We start from the raw sequence: 16,309 nt of genomic DNA, 5'->3' as shown, positions 1-16,309 counted from the left end.
TTTTCTTAACAAATCAAGACTCGATAGTCTCACAATGGCATGGCCGTCAGTGCTGAAGAAAATATGTTTAAAAACAAAAGTCCAATCGAATTGTGGATTTGGAGAATCGTGACACCCCTGATGGACGATGGTCTATTTTCTTTTAGGCAACATGTTCTAATCTCTCTCTCTCTTTCTCTCTCTCTCTCAGGCTGGGATTCCCATTCACCCACCTTCCATTATTCTACTGCTCTGGTCACTATGTTCCGCTGGGATTCTCCGTCTCTCCTCCTCAGACTTTCAGTCGTCACGGCGATCCTCCTCCAGCTCCACCCTTCCTCGGCCGGCTCTCCCATCGAGCCGAGCGCCGACGGCTCGGTCTCAGCGGTTTCCACCAATCGCAGCGTGTGCAATGAGGCCGAGCCGTGCTCCAAGGGCGTGATACTCCCCTTGTGGGAGCCCCAGAACCCCTCCTTCGGAGACAAGGTAGCCAGGGCCACGGTCTACTTCGTGGCGCTGGCCTACATGTTCCTGGGTGTGTCCATCATTGCCGACCGCTTCATGGCGTCCATCGAGGTCATAACCTCGCAGGAGAAGGAAATCACCATCAAGAAGCCCAACGGCGAGACCACCACGACCACTGTCCGGATCTGGAACGAGACCGTGTCCAACCTGACGCTGATGGCGCTGGGCTCGTCCGCCCCCGAGATCCTGCTCTCCGTCATCGAGGTCATCGGCCACGGGTTCCAAGCCGGCACCCTGGGGCCCTCCACCATCGTGGGCTCGGCCGCCTTCAACATGTTCGTCATCATCGGCATCTGCGTCTACGTGGTCCCGGACGGCGAGACCAGGAAGGTCAAGCACCTCCGTGTCTTCTTCGTCACGGCCAGCTGGAGCATCTTCGCCTACATCTGGCTCTACCTGATCCTGGCGGTCATCTCGCCGGGCGTGGTGCACGTATGGGAGGGGCTCCTCACGCTCTTCTTCTTCCCCATCTGCGTGCTGTTCGCCTGGGTGGCCGACCGCCGGCTGCTCTTCTATAAGTACGTCTACAAGCGCTACCGGGCTGGCAAGCAGCGAGGCATGATCATCGAGACGGAGGGCGACCGCCCGCTGCCTTCCAAGGTAAAGCCCTCGCGGATAACGCCATTTTGACTTTAATTATGTAAAGGCTCCTGCAAACGTCTCTGCAAATAAAGATAGTGGTAAATTAAATCAGAGGTTATTACCGACCAGACGTTGAGTTGAGTGACCTTAATTTTGGATAGTAATACAGGATGCTCTTCAGTCTTCATTCAAAGCCCAGTTTTCCCTCTGGTGAGTCCGGAGATTTATTTCCCTTCGGTTTGTTGGGAAATCAAACCGTCTGTAAACATTGCTGATTAATCTCGCAGTGAAGGTGATGTAGGGTCATCTCGTCTGACTAGAATAAATATCCTCCGTGCTCACATAGTACGCCACTTGGTCCAGTTGGGATTTCGCAGATGCTCGGCATGTCTCATATATTTTGCGGAGGACGACCTGAAAAGAACTTGGAATCGACCAAATATTCTGTGTGGTTTCCACGATGTCGCATTTCATTTGTTCAGATCACTGCCCTGTGCGATGTGCGTGTTGCACATTCACATTTTGTGATGATGCTAAAAATAACAATTTCTACCTTCTATTCCTTTGAAAAATATTTAATTAGGTTGATGAATTAAAGGTTCATTGACTTTATGTTTCTATATAATTATAACTTTATTGCTTCAAAATGATTTTCATTACTTTTGCTGTTGCGGTTTCATTCTCTCAAATGAATCCACTCATCTCCACAGTTCTAGATCAATAAAATACAATTAATGTCCAAATCGAATCTATCTCCTCAGACTTCTATATACAGTTTTAGATTAATCTATTAATGAACACATGCTAGATTAGCCCAACGTGTAGTTATTCCGATAATATACAATTCTGTTTCATCTCCTTATCTACATTTCTAGTTTATTCTTCGAATTTATGCAGTTCTAAATTAATCAGCTAATCTATAGTTTAGTTGAATCTGATAATCTGCAGATCAAGATGAATGTTCTAATCTATACAGTTCCAGTTGAATCTCCTAATCTATACAGTTCTAGATTAATTTCCTAGTCTACAGTATACAGTTCTAGATTATCTACTAACAAATTCCATTTTAGATCCATGCAGTTCTACATTCATGTAGTAATCTATACAGTTGTAGATGAATGTAGTAATCTTTACAGTTGTAGATGAATCTCATAATCTATGCAGTTCTACATTCATATACTCATCTGTACAGTTCTAGTTTAATCTGCTAATCTATACAGTTCTACATGAATTTCCTAATCTTTACAGATCTAGATTAATGTACTTATCTATACCTTTATAGATTAATATGATAATATGTAGAGTACTAGATTCATCTGTTAATCCATACAACAATCTACTAATCTATAGAGTCGTAGATTAATCGAATAATCAATGCAGTTCTACATGCATGTGGTAAACTGTACAGTTCTAGTTTAATCGACTAATCTTTACAGTTCAGGAATTATCTGATAATCTATGCAGTTCTAGGTGAATGCATAAATATAGCAATTTATAAATGAAACTACAAACTACAAATTTATTATCAAAGGGACGGCCGCAAACGTCGGATTGGCACATTCATCCGCTGGTCATGGACACGATCTGGGGAACAACAACCTCCCATTGGGTCACAATGCCATGGCTCACCGCTGGCCTCGGGCTCGTCTGTATACATTCCCTATTGCCGACAAAGACTTTGTTCATGGACCTGAGGTCCCTCATCATGGGTACACCATGGGTGCTCCTGCTTCAGCTGGACCTCCTGACGCAGGCAGCGGCGGAAATCTTCCATCCAGCCCCCCACAAGTGGAAACTGGTCGCCTGGCCCCTGAGCAGGACCGGCTATTAAACAAAGGTTTACCCACAGAGGTGGTGCAAAATAATTCAGAGCGCCATTTCCATTAAACACTGAGGTAATATAATAATTCTGATTCATGACTGTTTTCTATCTCTTCTCAAACTCTTTATGAAGGGATAAGAAGGGTGTGTGCCGCCAGGCTTTTTTGAGGCCCGCCCGCCCATGTTGTGAAGCGGGGGCTGGAGAAATTTCTTGGGCCACTGGTTGCACATAGGGAGGGGACATCAATCATTTCTTCAGTTCAATCACTTGGTTCCTGTGGCTTCCTCTGTTGATCTAGTATCCTACTCAAAATGATTTGTGCAACTTTTGGCCTCACCTCGGGGTTGGCAAATGCACAAAATAAACTCATGTGTCAACTTTTCCACCTTCATTGTCCTTCCTCCTACCCTCTGTTTCTTTCTGATCTACTCCCTATGATCCTTCCAATCTACCAACTAGCTTTTTCAGCTCCCTCTTGCTCTTTTGCAATTTTTGCAATCTATTTTAACCTGCTTCAAACTCGCTGTTAACCTATCTTACCTTCTGTTCTCCTGCTTTACTTCTGCTGACTTTTTTTTTTTTACACACACTGTCGGCGGGGGCGCGCTTTCTTATCTACATAGACTGTCACTACACAAACGCTGACTCTGGCTCCCTCTCGCACAAACACACACACACACACACACACACACACACACACACACACACACACACACACACACACACAGAGGCACACTTTGCGACATTATTTTTCTTGTCCTTAATTAATCTGTAATCAATATTTATATCAAGATTTATTTGTATTTTTATTTTCAATAATTCTTCATGTAATTAAGTATACTTTGTACTTTATGTAAGACATATGAAACATCAATCAATGTTATAATTTGCATTTTTCTACCACATAATCTTTTACAGTTCTGGATTAATGAATGAATCTATACAGATCCGGATTAATGTACCACTACAAATTGACCACTGTCCTTTTTCTAGAAGAAAAAAAAAAAAAAAGAGGGTCTGATGGAGGAGTGGAAAATTAAAGTATCATTAAACTGTCGTTTGTCCCCCCCACACCCACACACATACACACACACAGACCTCTCAATTCTTGATTTCCTCATTGGGAGTCTGGGTCAGAGTTCTGCTGTTCATTTTTTTTTTCTGTCAACTGGAAAAGTTAATTCCTCTCCAAATTTAGAAAAAAATAATCGAAATGTTTAGGAGTTTAATATGTGTCATCATATCATGATATCAGCTGCTTCAATTAACCTTCTGAAAAATCCAGCTTGGAGCTACTCTTAGATTTCAAAAGATGATAAAGTATTAAGCATAAAAAACATCTTGTTTTAAAGCAAATGATGATGACAATTAATAATAATTATAATGATAATATAGTTTCAGCATTCACAATCCTCCTCCCCAAGATGTGTCCAAAGGGATAAAAAGGGACCTTCAATAAAGTGTTTATGTCACTTTAATGAACAACAATTTAATTCAGGTACAAATAGCAGAACTTTTGATAAAATGATTTGCTAAAATAATTTATTATAATTATTTTTATTACTATTATTCCGTCCACTTGACCAATGTGTTATTTTTTCACCTTTAAGCCATGGCTCCCTTCAATTAAACACTACATACATTTTTAATTGTAATATATATTTTTGACTTAGTTTTTTTATTAATATTTGTACTTAAATCTTTACTTTTGTTACTTTTTTCAATACATTTTATTACTTTATTACTTACTCACTTGAACAAATGTTCAAGTTATTTTTGCAACATATTTCGAACATGTTTTTTATGTCATTTTACTTTGAAATGTTTTATTACGATATATATTTACTTCGGGACCCTCTCACCTCTTCTTCTCCCCTCCTCTCCGTCCTGGTCAGGTGGACATCGAGATGGACGGGAAAATGCTGAACTCGCACGGCGTGGACTTCCTGGACGGAGCTCTGGGTCTGGACCCGGACGACAAAGACCTGGATGAGGAGGAGACCAGGAGGGAGATGGCCAAGATCCTTAAGGAATTGCGACAGAAGCACCCTGACAGGGAGGTCAGTAGAGGGTTTACATACTATGTTTATTGGTAGATGCATGTATAGATAGATAGATAGATAGATAGATAGATAGATAGATAGATAGATAGATACTTAATTCATGCCTGGTGGGAAATTGCAGTGTCAGATACAGCTTATAACATAAAAATACTGACTCACAGACCCATAAGCAGTCAAAGTCCACATAGCATTTTATTGGCCAAAAATCACTTTCAAATATTCCTTCTGAAAAAACACGAGTTGGAATATATTTGAAAATCGATTACAATTTTAAAATGTTAAAATTTGACCAACTTTCGCGCTGTCTTATTGCGCGTTAGGCTTGGGCAACCATGCAAAGTTCCAATCGTCCAATCGCGGTCCCCAGCTGCCGGTGGTGAGGTTGCAGACCGCAACCACCTGAATATCCCTCCCCATCCCGGTGCAACATGGTGGCCTCCATGAAGCATACCCCGCTTGCTATATAGATAAAAACGGCTCATTCTAAGGTACAGGTAAAACAATGATTATACACTTGGGATATAGGAATTTTAAACTAATTAAAACATACTTAGGAATATAATATTCCATTTCTGCCAAGTCCGTTCTGCTGGCAGAGCCTGGAACACCTGTAGAGTCCTTATAGAGCCTCTTCCAGGCTTTTTTTTTCTTTTTTACCCTTTTTTAATTTAATGAGCATGAAGCTGTCCCTGTACCTGCTGAGCTGGAGGATAAAAAAAATAGAGCGCACAGACAAAGCTCATTCAATTGCAAGCACAAAGAGTATGTATGTGGACATATGCACGCAACATAAAAAAAAAAATAATAATAATTTCTGCTGAAACATATGCCCAAAGGGCATATTTTTTCTATCAGGTAGTGCCTAGCTCAGCGTAATGCAAGAGACAATCTTTTTGAGAACAAAGCGAATGGGACTGGTATTTATACTGAGGGACTAATGAAAGAATTAGCTGCAGGCGGGGAAACCAGGTGAAGGGAAGGGAGTGACAGATGTGAAGCAAAAGGGAGTGGGCGGATCTGAAATGACATGGAGGTTAGTGACATGGATGAGGAAAAAAACAGATGAAAATACAATATTGTAGCAAACAAGCATTCATACACCTTACCTTTATCACAGAACTGTGGCGTAACCCTAACCCTACTGACAAGAGGAAAAGGTTAGAGCCTGTACATCTGGACTGGGTCTTCGGGCTCTGCAATTTTTGCAATCTATTTTAACCTGCTTTAAACTCTCTGTTAACCTATCTTACCTATCTTAGATTAGCTATCTTACCTATCTTAGATTAGCTATCTTACCTATCGTTGCTCTGTTTAGTGGGGGCTCAACACAGCTGCTAAGTCTGTCCAGCAATTAACAACAAGGTGTGAAACCCCTCAACAAAGCCATGGGAGGGCCCCCAAACTCTATTATGAACGATACCCCTTTCCCCGTCTCATTCTGATGGGCCTGTAACAAACACTTGAAAGGCACAACTCCAGACTCTGAGATTGAAAATCCTCACAACAGGACACCACAACCTTTGTGTTGATAACACACACACACAAACACACACACACCCATCACCTCTCCTATTGTCTCTCAACAAAGTCACATGGGGTGTGAACTCTCCCAGACCCCTACCATAAACTGATGGCACTCTGCAATCCTTACCTGTTTTTGAACAAGAACGGTATCAAGATGAGTTATTAATTAAGTCAATCTATAACAAAACTACGTTTGATCTGCAAATGTTTATATCCAAGTGGATTAAAACCCTGTTGTTATGCGTTTTCTTTCATGAATAGTACAATTATTTGTTTGTTAAGTCAAGTTGTTATTTTACCATAAGTGTTGTGCTTTAATATCCTTCCTCTTTTATTAATAGTGCAAGTCGTTATTAACCAATGTTCATCCTTTGTATCATGTACGTATCATGAGTGCTATCTTAAAAAGTATGCAATGCCTGGACGTTTTCAGAAATCCCTGAATTTTTTTTCATTTGGGACACGACCTAGTAACAATGTTTCAATCTCTGAATTGACGGTCAAATGGAGAAGCATGTGTGAAATATTTGCGTAAATTTGATACTTAGATAGTGTTTGAATGTGGGGTGATATGGTCTGAGCAGCCACACCTGTCTTTGGTCTAGGTACGTAATTGGGCCCAGGATCAGTGTGGCCGTACGCCTGTTGCTCGTTGATTGGTCTAACGAGCAACAGGAAAAAAACCATCCCCCCACACACACAGGAGAGGAGCCCTTGTCATGACATGCTGTCCATCTGTGCCGGGATTTGTTCCACCTAGCCCACGCTCTACAATAAAATGGGTTTGTTGTGTCTCTGTGTCAAAGGGCCCTGAAATGCCACAAGGATGGCATTCAGCAGGGGTTCTGCCACAATGAATAGATTGAAAGTTTAAAATGGCGGCCGGGCAGTGACATAATCCAGAGGGATTGGCTTAAAGACACGCCCTTTTCACTTGATAGTCAATACCAGAGTCATTTTATTGATTACTTTTTCTTGAGCAAATTCCTCCACGACCGTCTTCTTCTTATACCCAGAGCTCCATCCTCTAAATTCCTATTTTTGTTTTTCTTTTGTTGGTTTTCATAAAACTGTCTAGAACTAGGGAGTGCACCACGAGTCTTCTTTTTGCCCTTTAATAATCACTGAAGTTTTCGAAAAAGTTCTGTAATTCAGCAACATGATTTTCTCAAGTTAATAATAACTTCACAAATTTCGGCGAACAGCCAACAATGCTTTGCAGGTGATTTTTGAACGAGTCACCCGCAACAGTTCAAACCAATTTACTTCCAATCTACGCCAATGGATGCAATCAGCGCCTCTGCATTACCAACATATTATCATCCAGCTTTGCCATAACGCAACCTCCTCATGCTGACCAAGAATGGGATAACGGTAGACCCAACAACACCGCCTTCCTTCTAAACTCCGACACTGCACTACAGTGAATTTTTATCCATTGGACGGCATCATGTCAGGAACGGAACAAGCGACCACTTCAGGCAGCAGCTGTACAATAGAGCATAAGCTCTGCAGGCAAAAGAATCCGGCAGAATATTTATTATGCTGCACATCTGATCAGAGTTGGTGTTTAGTTGATTTTAAACCTTTAGATTAGAATTTAGAATTGTATTTAATCTCCTGGTCCCTTTTTTATATCTACAATCACAGACTCTCTCCATCACTCTCAAATCAGCGATGATTCTATCTACCTGGTTTTCTAATATTTCCTTACTTATTCGCCATCTCTTTACATCATATTTTATTTGCCAAGTATTTTAGAATAAAAAAAATATATTTTATTATCAAGGATGTTGTTTTGTGATGTTTAGCTTTAAGTAGTAACTGCGATCCCTGAAAGAGAAACAAACTGCACACTTTAGGTACGAGACTAACTAGGTTAATAATGCTCATAAATTTATTTTAAATAAACCCATTAATTTCCCCCGACTAAACCCAAAATGGGGGTGGTGCCCTAAACGAGACAATTATTAATTATTGATTATCCATTGTTAATTATTAAGTATTAAATATTATAGTGGTGTAATAATGCTACACATGAAAACAAAGATAAATACTTGGAAATCAGGGAGGATTCATGACAAGAACAACAAGAAAAAAGAAGATATATAAAAATAGAAGTGACACAAACAAATTAACCAGAAAGACTTGGTCATATACAATAACTATTGAAATAAGCCAGAATGATGAATCAAAAGATGAGGAAAAAATTGTAATGTACAATAAACTTAATGATAAAAAATAAATTGTATGTAAGTATTGCATGATGCAGCTCCATATGTAGTTTTAAATGCAGCTGTTTGTTATAAAGCTAAATTAACCTTTTCTTCCTGTTGATGATGCACAAGCTCTGGGATATCCTAATTTTAGGATCCAATTATCCGTTACGGGTGATTTCCATTTGGCCCCTGGTGATAAACAGCGTGCACAGAGACGCTCATTGTCCTGTCGGTGGGTCTGATCACCCAAAATGTGACACCATCTGGACTTGGAAGTAGTGCAAAGATTCAAATAAACAATCATGTTTTAGGGAAATTTAACAAATAAGACTAGGAATCAATTGGTGGCTTATTAGTTCATATGGAGGTTAATAATTTCACATTAATCCTCCTGTATTAGTCCTTCATTACGCATAGTTTTATTTTTGCATTTTAAGTTGTGTATAAGTATTATAGGTTAGTTCGCAACAAAATCCTTTCTTGTAATAATAAACAATAATAAATCATAAATCATAAATAATAATACAAGTAAAAATATTAAATATCATAAATAGATAAACAATGACAGCAAGTAATCAAAATGTGACCCACCATACGGTGACCCAGCGCATTTCGGGGCAGCCTACTTTTGACTAGACGTGAAAAACATCAGAAATTCCTTTTTTTGTGCCAAATGAGATTATAGCAGATTTATATTCCTCAACCTGCTCTCAAAATATTTTCAAAACTGAGTTTGATTCCTAAATATTATAGAAACATTCAAAAGTTAAGGCTGTTTAGATCCGCCGGCATTTCATAGGGCATCAAAAGGTCACCAACTCGCTAAACTCTCAAAACAGCACAAACAGTGATCTTACAGTTGGTTCCCTTTGGATCAAACATGCAGATCAAGAACTCAAGAATCAAGAACATCCAACCATATTTCAAGTGAGGTGAGGTCAGAATGTGAAACACTTTTGTTGAAATAAGGTTATAAATTAACCCGGATAACACCGGGTCTACTTTGTGTCATTAAAAAAAACGAAGAAGAGCCAACATCACTTCAGTAACAATGTTTTAAAGAAACAATAACAAGAAGCAACACCAGAAGCAACAAATAAACTTCTCTGTGAAAACATGATTTCCGTGTTGTTATGGATTACAAGAGGAGGGTGGACGAAGCCCAATTATATTGCGAAACTGGCAGAGCGAGGCGGCAGAGCGGGGTGCTCCCGGAAACCAACAATTCCCATAATGCAAATAGCTTGGAGGACATTGCCAATTGCATGCTGGAATTGCTGTCCCCTGGTGATTCATGCGCGCAATGTGAATAGTGCGACTTTCTTAAAATCATTGTTATGAAACAACAAAGGCAGGAAGTGGGAAAGAGTTACAGAATAATAGAGGGGTCAATCTTGTATAGTGAGCATGAACTTATAATGGATTAACGTTAAAAGGATTAACTTCAATTGTGCATTTTCCAATTTTTTTTATAAATGAATGATTCAAATATTATTTCATAAAAACATATTCGACGCATCTCAAGTGCAGCACTATCCAAATGTAACCCTTTTAACCGCTGTGGTGTGGGGATGGTGTGGTTTGAGCAGCCACACCTGTCGTGGGTCTAGGATATCGGGGCCCAGGTTTTGGGGTGGCTGTACGCCTGTTGCTCGCCGGTTGGTCTAAGGTACAACAGGTAAAACCCCCATCCCCACACACACTCAGGAGAGAGGAGCCCTCGTGGTGACGTGCTGTCCATCTGCTCCGGGCTTTTTTCCGACAAGCTCTCTCCCTACAATTAACCGATGTGATTCAGCCCCGTTGTCTGTGTCTGTGCCGAAGCTCCGCCGAAAACGCTGCTCGGATGGCGTGTGCAAGGCCAAACCGCCACAACCACCAGCTGTTTCTAAATGGGTGTTTTGTGCCGCAAACGTCTGGAAATGCTTCTAAAGCTTCAAACCCTGATTTCTGATTCCAAAAACCTTCATCTCTAACAAGTCATAGCGATGTGTTTTTATCGACTCCCGCGCGTGATAGCGGGTTTTGAACCTCTGATGCCACACACAGCGTGTGATAAAAACAAAAAGTGTCAAATCTCAAAACGTGGCCCTGAAGTGGTCAGCGTTAAGGAAACTCAGAATGTGTCCTCGCTCATAAAAGTGACGGATGAGCGCCCTCCTCTTCCTCTCCTCGGGTCCTCCCTCGTCTTCCTCTTGTCCTCCCTCCTCTTCTGTCATCTTCCTCTCGCCTCTTCATCCTGCCTCGCCTTCCTCTCGTCCTCCCTTGCTCTTCCTCTGATCGTCCCTCCTCTTTCAGTTGTCTTCCTCCTATCATCCTCTAGTCCCTCGTCTTCCTCTCGTCCTCCCTCATCTTCCTCTGGTCTTCCCTTCGTCCTCCCTCCATTTCCTCTCGCCTTCTTCTCATCTTCCTCTCATCCTCCTTCTTCTTCCTCTCATCTTCCTCTCGTCCTCCCTCCTCTTCCTCTTGTCCTCCCTCCTCTTCCTCTCGTCTTCCTCTCGTCCTCCCTCCCCTTCCTGTCATCCTCCCGCCTCTTCCTCGTGTCCCCACTCCTCTTCCTCTCATCTTCCTTTCATCCTCCTCTCATCCTCCCTCCTCTTCCTCTCGTCGTCCCTCCTCTTCTTCTCATCTGTCTCTCATCCTCCCTCCTCTTCCTCTCATCTTTCTGTTTTCCTCCCTCCTCTTTCTATCATTCTCCCCCCTCTTTCTCTTGTCCTCCCTCCTCCTCCTCTCATTTTCCTCTCGTCCTCCCTCCTCTTCTTCTCATCTTCCTCTTGTCCTCCATCCTCTTCCTCTCGTCCTCCCTCCTCTTCTTCTCATCTACCTCTCGTCCTGCCTCCTCTTCCTCTCGTTCTCCCTTCTCTTCCTCTCGTCCCACCTCCTCTTCCTCTCGTACTCCCTTCTCTTCCTCTCATCCTCCCTCCTCTTCCTCTCGTACTCCCTTCTTTTCCTCTCATCCTCCCTCCTCTTCCTCTCGTTCTCCCTTCTCTTCCTCTCATCTCCCTCCTCTTCCTCTTGTTCTCCCTTCTCTTCCTCTCGTCCCGCCTCCTCTTCCTCTCGTACTCCCTTCTCTTCCTCTCATCCTCCCTCCTCTTCCTCTCATCCTCCCTCCTCTTCCTCTCGTTCTCCCTTCTCTTCCTCTCGTCCTCCCTCCTCTTCCTCTCATCCTCCCTCCTCTTCCTCTCATCCTCCCTCCTCTTCCTCTTGTCCTCCCTCCTCTTCCTCTCATCCTCCCTCCTCTTCTTCTCATATTCAGCTTGTGTTCCCTAACCCTTCCTCTGCTCCTCCCTCCTCTTCTTCTCGCCCTCCGTCCTCTTCCTCTCGTCTACCTCTCGTCCTCCCTCCTCTTTCTCTCGTCCTCGCTCTTCTTCCTCTCCTCCTCCCTCCTCTTCCTCTCATTTTCCTCTCGTCCTCCCTCCTCGGTTGGGTTGTGATCCACCACCACCCGGAGCAGCCGTTTGATGCTGCTCCCCATGAAAGCGTAGGCCTCCTCTAGGTCCTCATTATCACAGCCCTTCTGCTCATCAGCATCGAGGTCTGAGCAGGAGCCTACCAGCCTGTCTCCAGGAAACTATAGGGGGAGACAGATACCCCATACCTGTCTAGATGTCTTCCTGTCTGTCTGTCAGTGTATCCGTCTGTCTGACTGTCCCTTTATCTGTCTATCTATCTATCTATCTATCTATCTATCTATCTATCTATCTATCTATCTATCTATCTATCTATCTATCTATCTGTCTGTCTGTCTGTCCATCCATCCACCTTTCTGCCTGCCTGACTTTGCCTCTGTCTGTTTGTCTGTCTGTCTGTCTGTGCCTGCCTGTCCGTCTGTCTGTCTGTCTGTCTGTCTGTCTGTCTGTCTGTCTGTCTGTCTGCCTGCCTGTCTGTCTGTCTGTCTGTCTGTCTGTCTGTTCATCAGTCTGCCCGTCTAACTGCCTGACTGTCTCTCTGTCTGTCTGTCTGTCGTTCTGTCTGCCTGCCTGTCCATCTGTCTGTCTGTCTGTCAGCCTGCCTGCCTGACTGTCCATCCGTCTATCTGTCCCTCCGTCTGTCCGTCTGTCTGTCTGTCTGTCTGTCTGTCTGTCTGTCTGCATTGTTTCCCATGAATTGATTTATTTGAGGTGCCCCTCCGGTGCTCCGAAACAGCCACACACACCTTCACGAACAATATCCTTTGGAGCGCTCTGCATGAAATCCCAGGTTTTTTCCTCCTTACGGGAACAGAGCGGCCGCTTGCCTCCGTGCGAACACTGCGACTCGCCGTCTAACTTTTGGTCGAGAGCCAAACAGCAGCAGCGCTCGTCAATGTCACATTATGGTGCCTTAGCCAATCAGATATAAGGCAGTCGTAAAGGTTTTTACTACCGATAATGTCCGGTTCATACAAACTTGTCAGTTATTTGTTAACATGTAACATGTCAAACATGTCAAAAGTGTATGAAAAGTAATGAAGGACAAATAGGTTTAGTTCATAAAAAAAACTCAAAAATCTCCTCGATGGAATCTTTTTATTTTTTTCACACAAAAATGTAAATAATTAAAAAAAAAAAAATAGCCCTGGATCTATTTAATCCGATCATGCATTAAAGCCCTCCAAAGATGATACATCATTGATCAAAAGCTCAAGTGCGTTTTGGGTCCTCTCCATGCGTAATGGAGACATTGGAGAGGGAGCCGTTCCTCTAAATACAGAAAATAAAAAATAAAAACCTGTCAGCTACCACCGCAAATAGATATTCTGTGGGGTTGTGTGTGTGTCCATCCGTCTGTCTGTCTGTCTGCCTGCCTGACTGTCCATCCGCCTGTCTCGCTGTCTGTCCGTCTCTCTCTCTCCATCCGTCTGTCTGTCTGTCTGTCTGTCTGCCTGCCTGACTGTCCATCCGCCTGTCTCGCTGTCTGTCCGTCTCTCTCTCTCCATCCGTCTGTCTATCTGTCTGTCTGCCTGCCTGACTGTCCATCCGCCTGTCTCGCTGTCTGTCCGTCTCTCTATCTCCGTCAGTCTGTCTCTCTGACTGCCTTTCTGTTTCATCCCTCGCTATATTAAGCTGAATTATCTTATTTTGTGTGACAAAGCTTGTCGTGCGCAAACTGATTAAACTTCTAAATAAGAAGGTTATCGTGCTAAGTTGCGTGTGTTGAGTTAGTTTCTTTTTGCTGGTTTGATCATCTGCAAGGACGTTCCCTCCGTGCAGAAGACTCAGAAATGTCAAAGAAATGATTAATGTCGGAGCGCCGCCATCTCGGTCAGGGAGCAATTATGAGCAAATGGGGCTTTGACTGGTGCCTGGGCTCCTCCACCCAGAGGGAGGAGGAAGAGGAGAGACAGAGGAGAAAGAGGAGAAGAAGTAGTTCCTGCAAAGGAACTACTTCCATTTATTTACACTGAATCAAGTGAACCAACCTGGAAACCCAAACTGTCACTCCCCTGACCCGGGCTCATTCATTCAAATGAGCCATCGTCTCCCTCTCTCCCTCCCTCCCTCTCTCCCTCCCTCTCTCGGTCTTGCATTAATGGAGTCGGTTCGTCTCAGATTAATTTCCCTCGCTCGTCCTGTCAAAGCGTCGACGCTGGGCGGCTAATGGAAGTCAGCAGCATGACCGTGTTCCCAAAGCCCTTGTCTGCTTCGGAGCGCGGGGAGGGCGGGTCGGCCGGCGCCCTTTATGTTCCCGTCTCCGTGTTCCCGCCCGGTTTCGACGCCGAGGCCTTATCGGCCCCGGTTGCCCCGCAAAAAAAATTAATGACGGGGCACGCAGCGGGCTCGTAATGCGTTTGGCCGTAAGCCTCTGGCCTTCATGCCGGTGGGTTAGTTGATGCTGTTTTAAAGGAGGGGAAGTGTGCTGTGTAAACAGCGAGGAGCTGCCTGGAGTAAACACAGTTTGCTCAGCGGCAAACAAGCGGCGAGCATCACTCCGAAATGGAGCAGCGAGGGTGCTGAAAGGGGGGGGGGGGACTCTAGATCCGCGCCGTTCCACGCCTTGCCTTGTCTTGTGCTTCCCGAGCACACGGGAGGTGTCTGCCCGGTGTTGTTACGCGATATCTATATCCAACACACGCGGGAAGGCTTTCTTTTGTTCAGGGTTTCTTCGGCGGCGGCGGAGGTGTCGGGTGTCTGGCTCCAGCCCGCACTGAAGCCTTATCAGCCGATCTGAAAAGGCCTTTTCATGGAAAAACATTGTTCTCATTCCGGGTGACGGAAAGCAAGTCACACCTGGGAGCCGGGTCAGATTTGAATCCGAAATATTTGTATCCACTGCAACCAAGGCAGAACAACACATAAACCTCTTGAATCTTGAACATATAGTATGTGTGTGTATGTATATATACATATATATATATATATATATATATATATATATATTTATATATATATATATACACACACATCAGATAAGACTGCGAGCGTCAACCGACAGCTATCCTGAGGGAAACTAGCTACCAGATGGTTTGATTAGTCTGCTGAATGTTTTTATTAACCAAGAACGAAAGTCGAAGGTTCCAAGACGGATCAGATACCGTGGTAGTTATTTATAAGCTGTGTCATGGATAAGCCCATCCCAAAGGTAAAAACAACATTGTGAAAGGTTGAATAGGTTGATATATGTGTGTGTTAGCAACAGCCACTGCAGCAGGCCTAAGCACATCCACTCCGGTTTTGAAGTGAAGTAACGCTAACCACCTGGAATGACGTCGGCGTCCTCCCTGAAATGATACATGAGATGCCGCTGCGTAATGCCGAGTCAGCGTTCCGGAGCTCTGGACCGCAGCTTTGTGCCAGCTCAAGTGTGACTTCGCTTCAAAGTTCCATTACTTTGAAAGTGCAAACACCCAAACATCAGCACAAAAGTCTTTAAACTTCTGCCCATGTGTCTCTCCTCCACCTCCAGGTGGAGCAGCTCATCGAGCTGGCTAACTACCAGGTTCTGAGCCAGCAGCAGAAGAGCAGAGCCTTCTACCGCTGCCAGGCCACCCGGCTGATGACGGGCGCCGGTAACATCCTGAAGAAGCACGCCGCCGACCAGGCCCGCAAGGCGGTGAGCGTGCACGAGGTGCGCTCCGACGTGACCGACAGCGACCCCGTCTCCAGGATCTTCTTTGAGCCGGGCTCCTACCAGTGCCTGGAGAACTGCGGCACGGTGGCGGTCAACGTGGTGCGCCGCGGCGGCGACCTGGGCAAGACGGTGTCCGTGGAGTTCCGCACGGAGGACGGCACGGCCAACGCCGGCTCGGACTACGAGTTCACCGAGGGCACGGTGATGTTCAAACCCGGCGAGACCGCCAAGGAGATCCGTGTGGGGATCATCGACGACGACATCTTTGAGGAGGACGAGAACTTCCTGATCCACCTGTCGAACGTGCGGGTGCTGAGCCGCGAGGTCGGGGAGGAGCCCGAGCAAGGCGAGGGCTCGGCCAATCACGTGGACGCCGTGGCCTGCCTGGGCCTGCCCGCCACCGCCACCGTCACCATCTTCGACGACGACCACGCCGGCATCTTCACCTTCGAGGAGCCGGTGTGCCACGTGAGCGAGAGCGTGGGCACCATGGAGGTGAAGGTGCTGCGCACGTCGGGGGCACGCGGCGTCGTCACGCTGCCCTA

The 16,309-nt window shown here is 44.5% G+C and overlaps 1 protein-coding gene across 1 annotated transcript in view; it reads left to right on the top strand.

Moving 5' to 3' along the window:
* Window positions 1–240: 240 nt before the first annotated feature.
* slc8a1b (solute carrier family 8 member 1b) overlaps window positions 241–16,309 on the top strand; it is a gene marked incomplete at both ends in the record, with an annotated part of 78,318 nt that continues 62,249 nt past the window's right edge. The window contains 3 exons of the mRNA XM_080017172.1: window positions 241–1,104; window positions 4,804–4,968; window positions 15,600–16,309. The exon at window positions 15,600–16,309 is cut by the window's right edge and continues 87 nt beyond it. Of these exons, the coding sequence (XP_079873298.1) occupies window positions 241–1,104; window positions 4,804–4,968; window positions 15,600–16,309 (1,739 nt within the window). The remainder of the gene's footprint in view (window positions 1,105–4,803; window positions 4,969–15,599) is intronic.

Source organism: Zeus faber (assembly GCF_960531495.2).
Source record: "Zeus faber genome assembly, chromosome: 16".
Taxonomy (NCBI): domain Eukaryota; kingdom Metazoa; phylum Chordata; class Actinopteri; order Zeiformes; family Zeidae; genus Zeus; species Zeus faber.
This window is presented reverse-complemented; position numbering and strand designations above follow the sequence as displayed.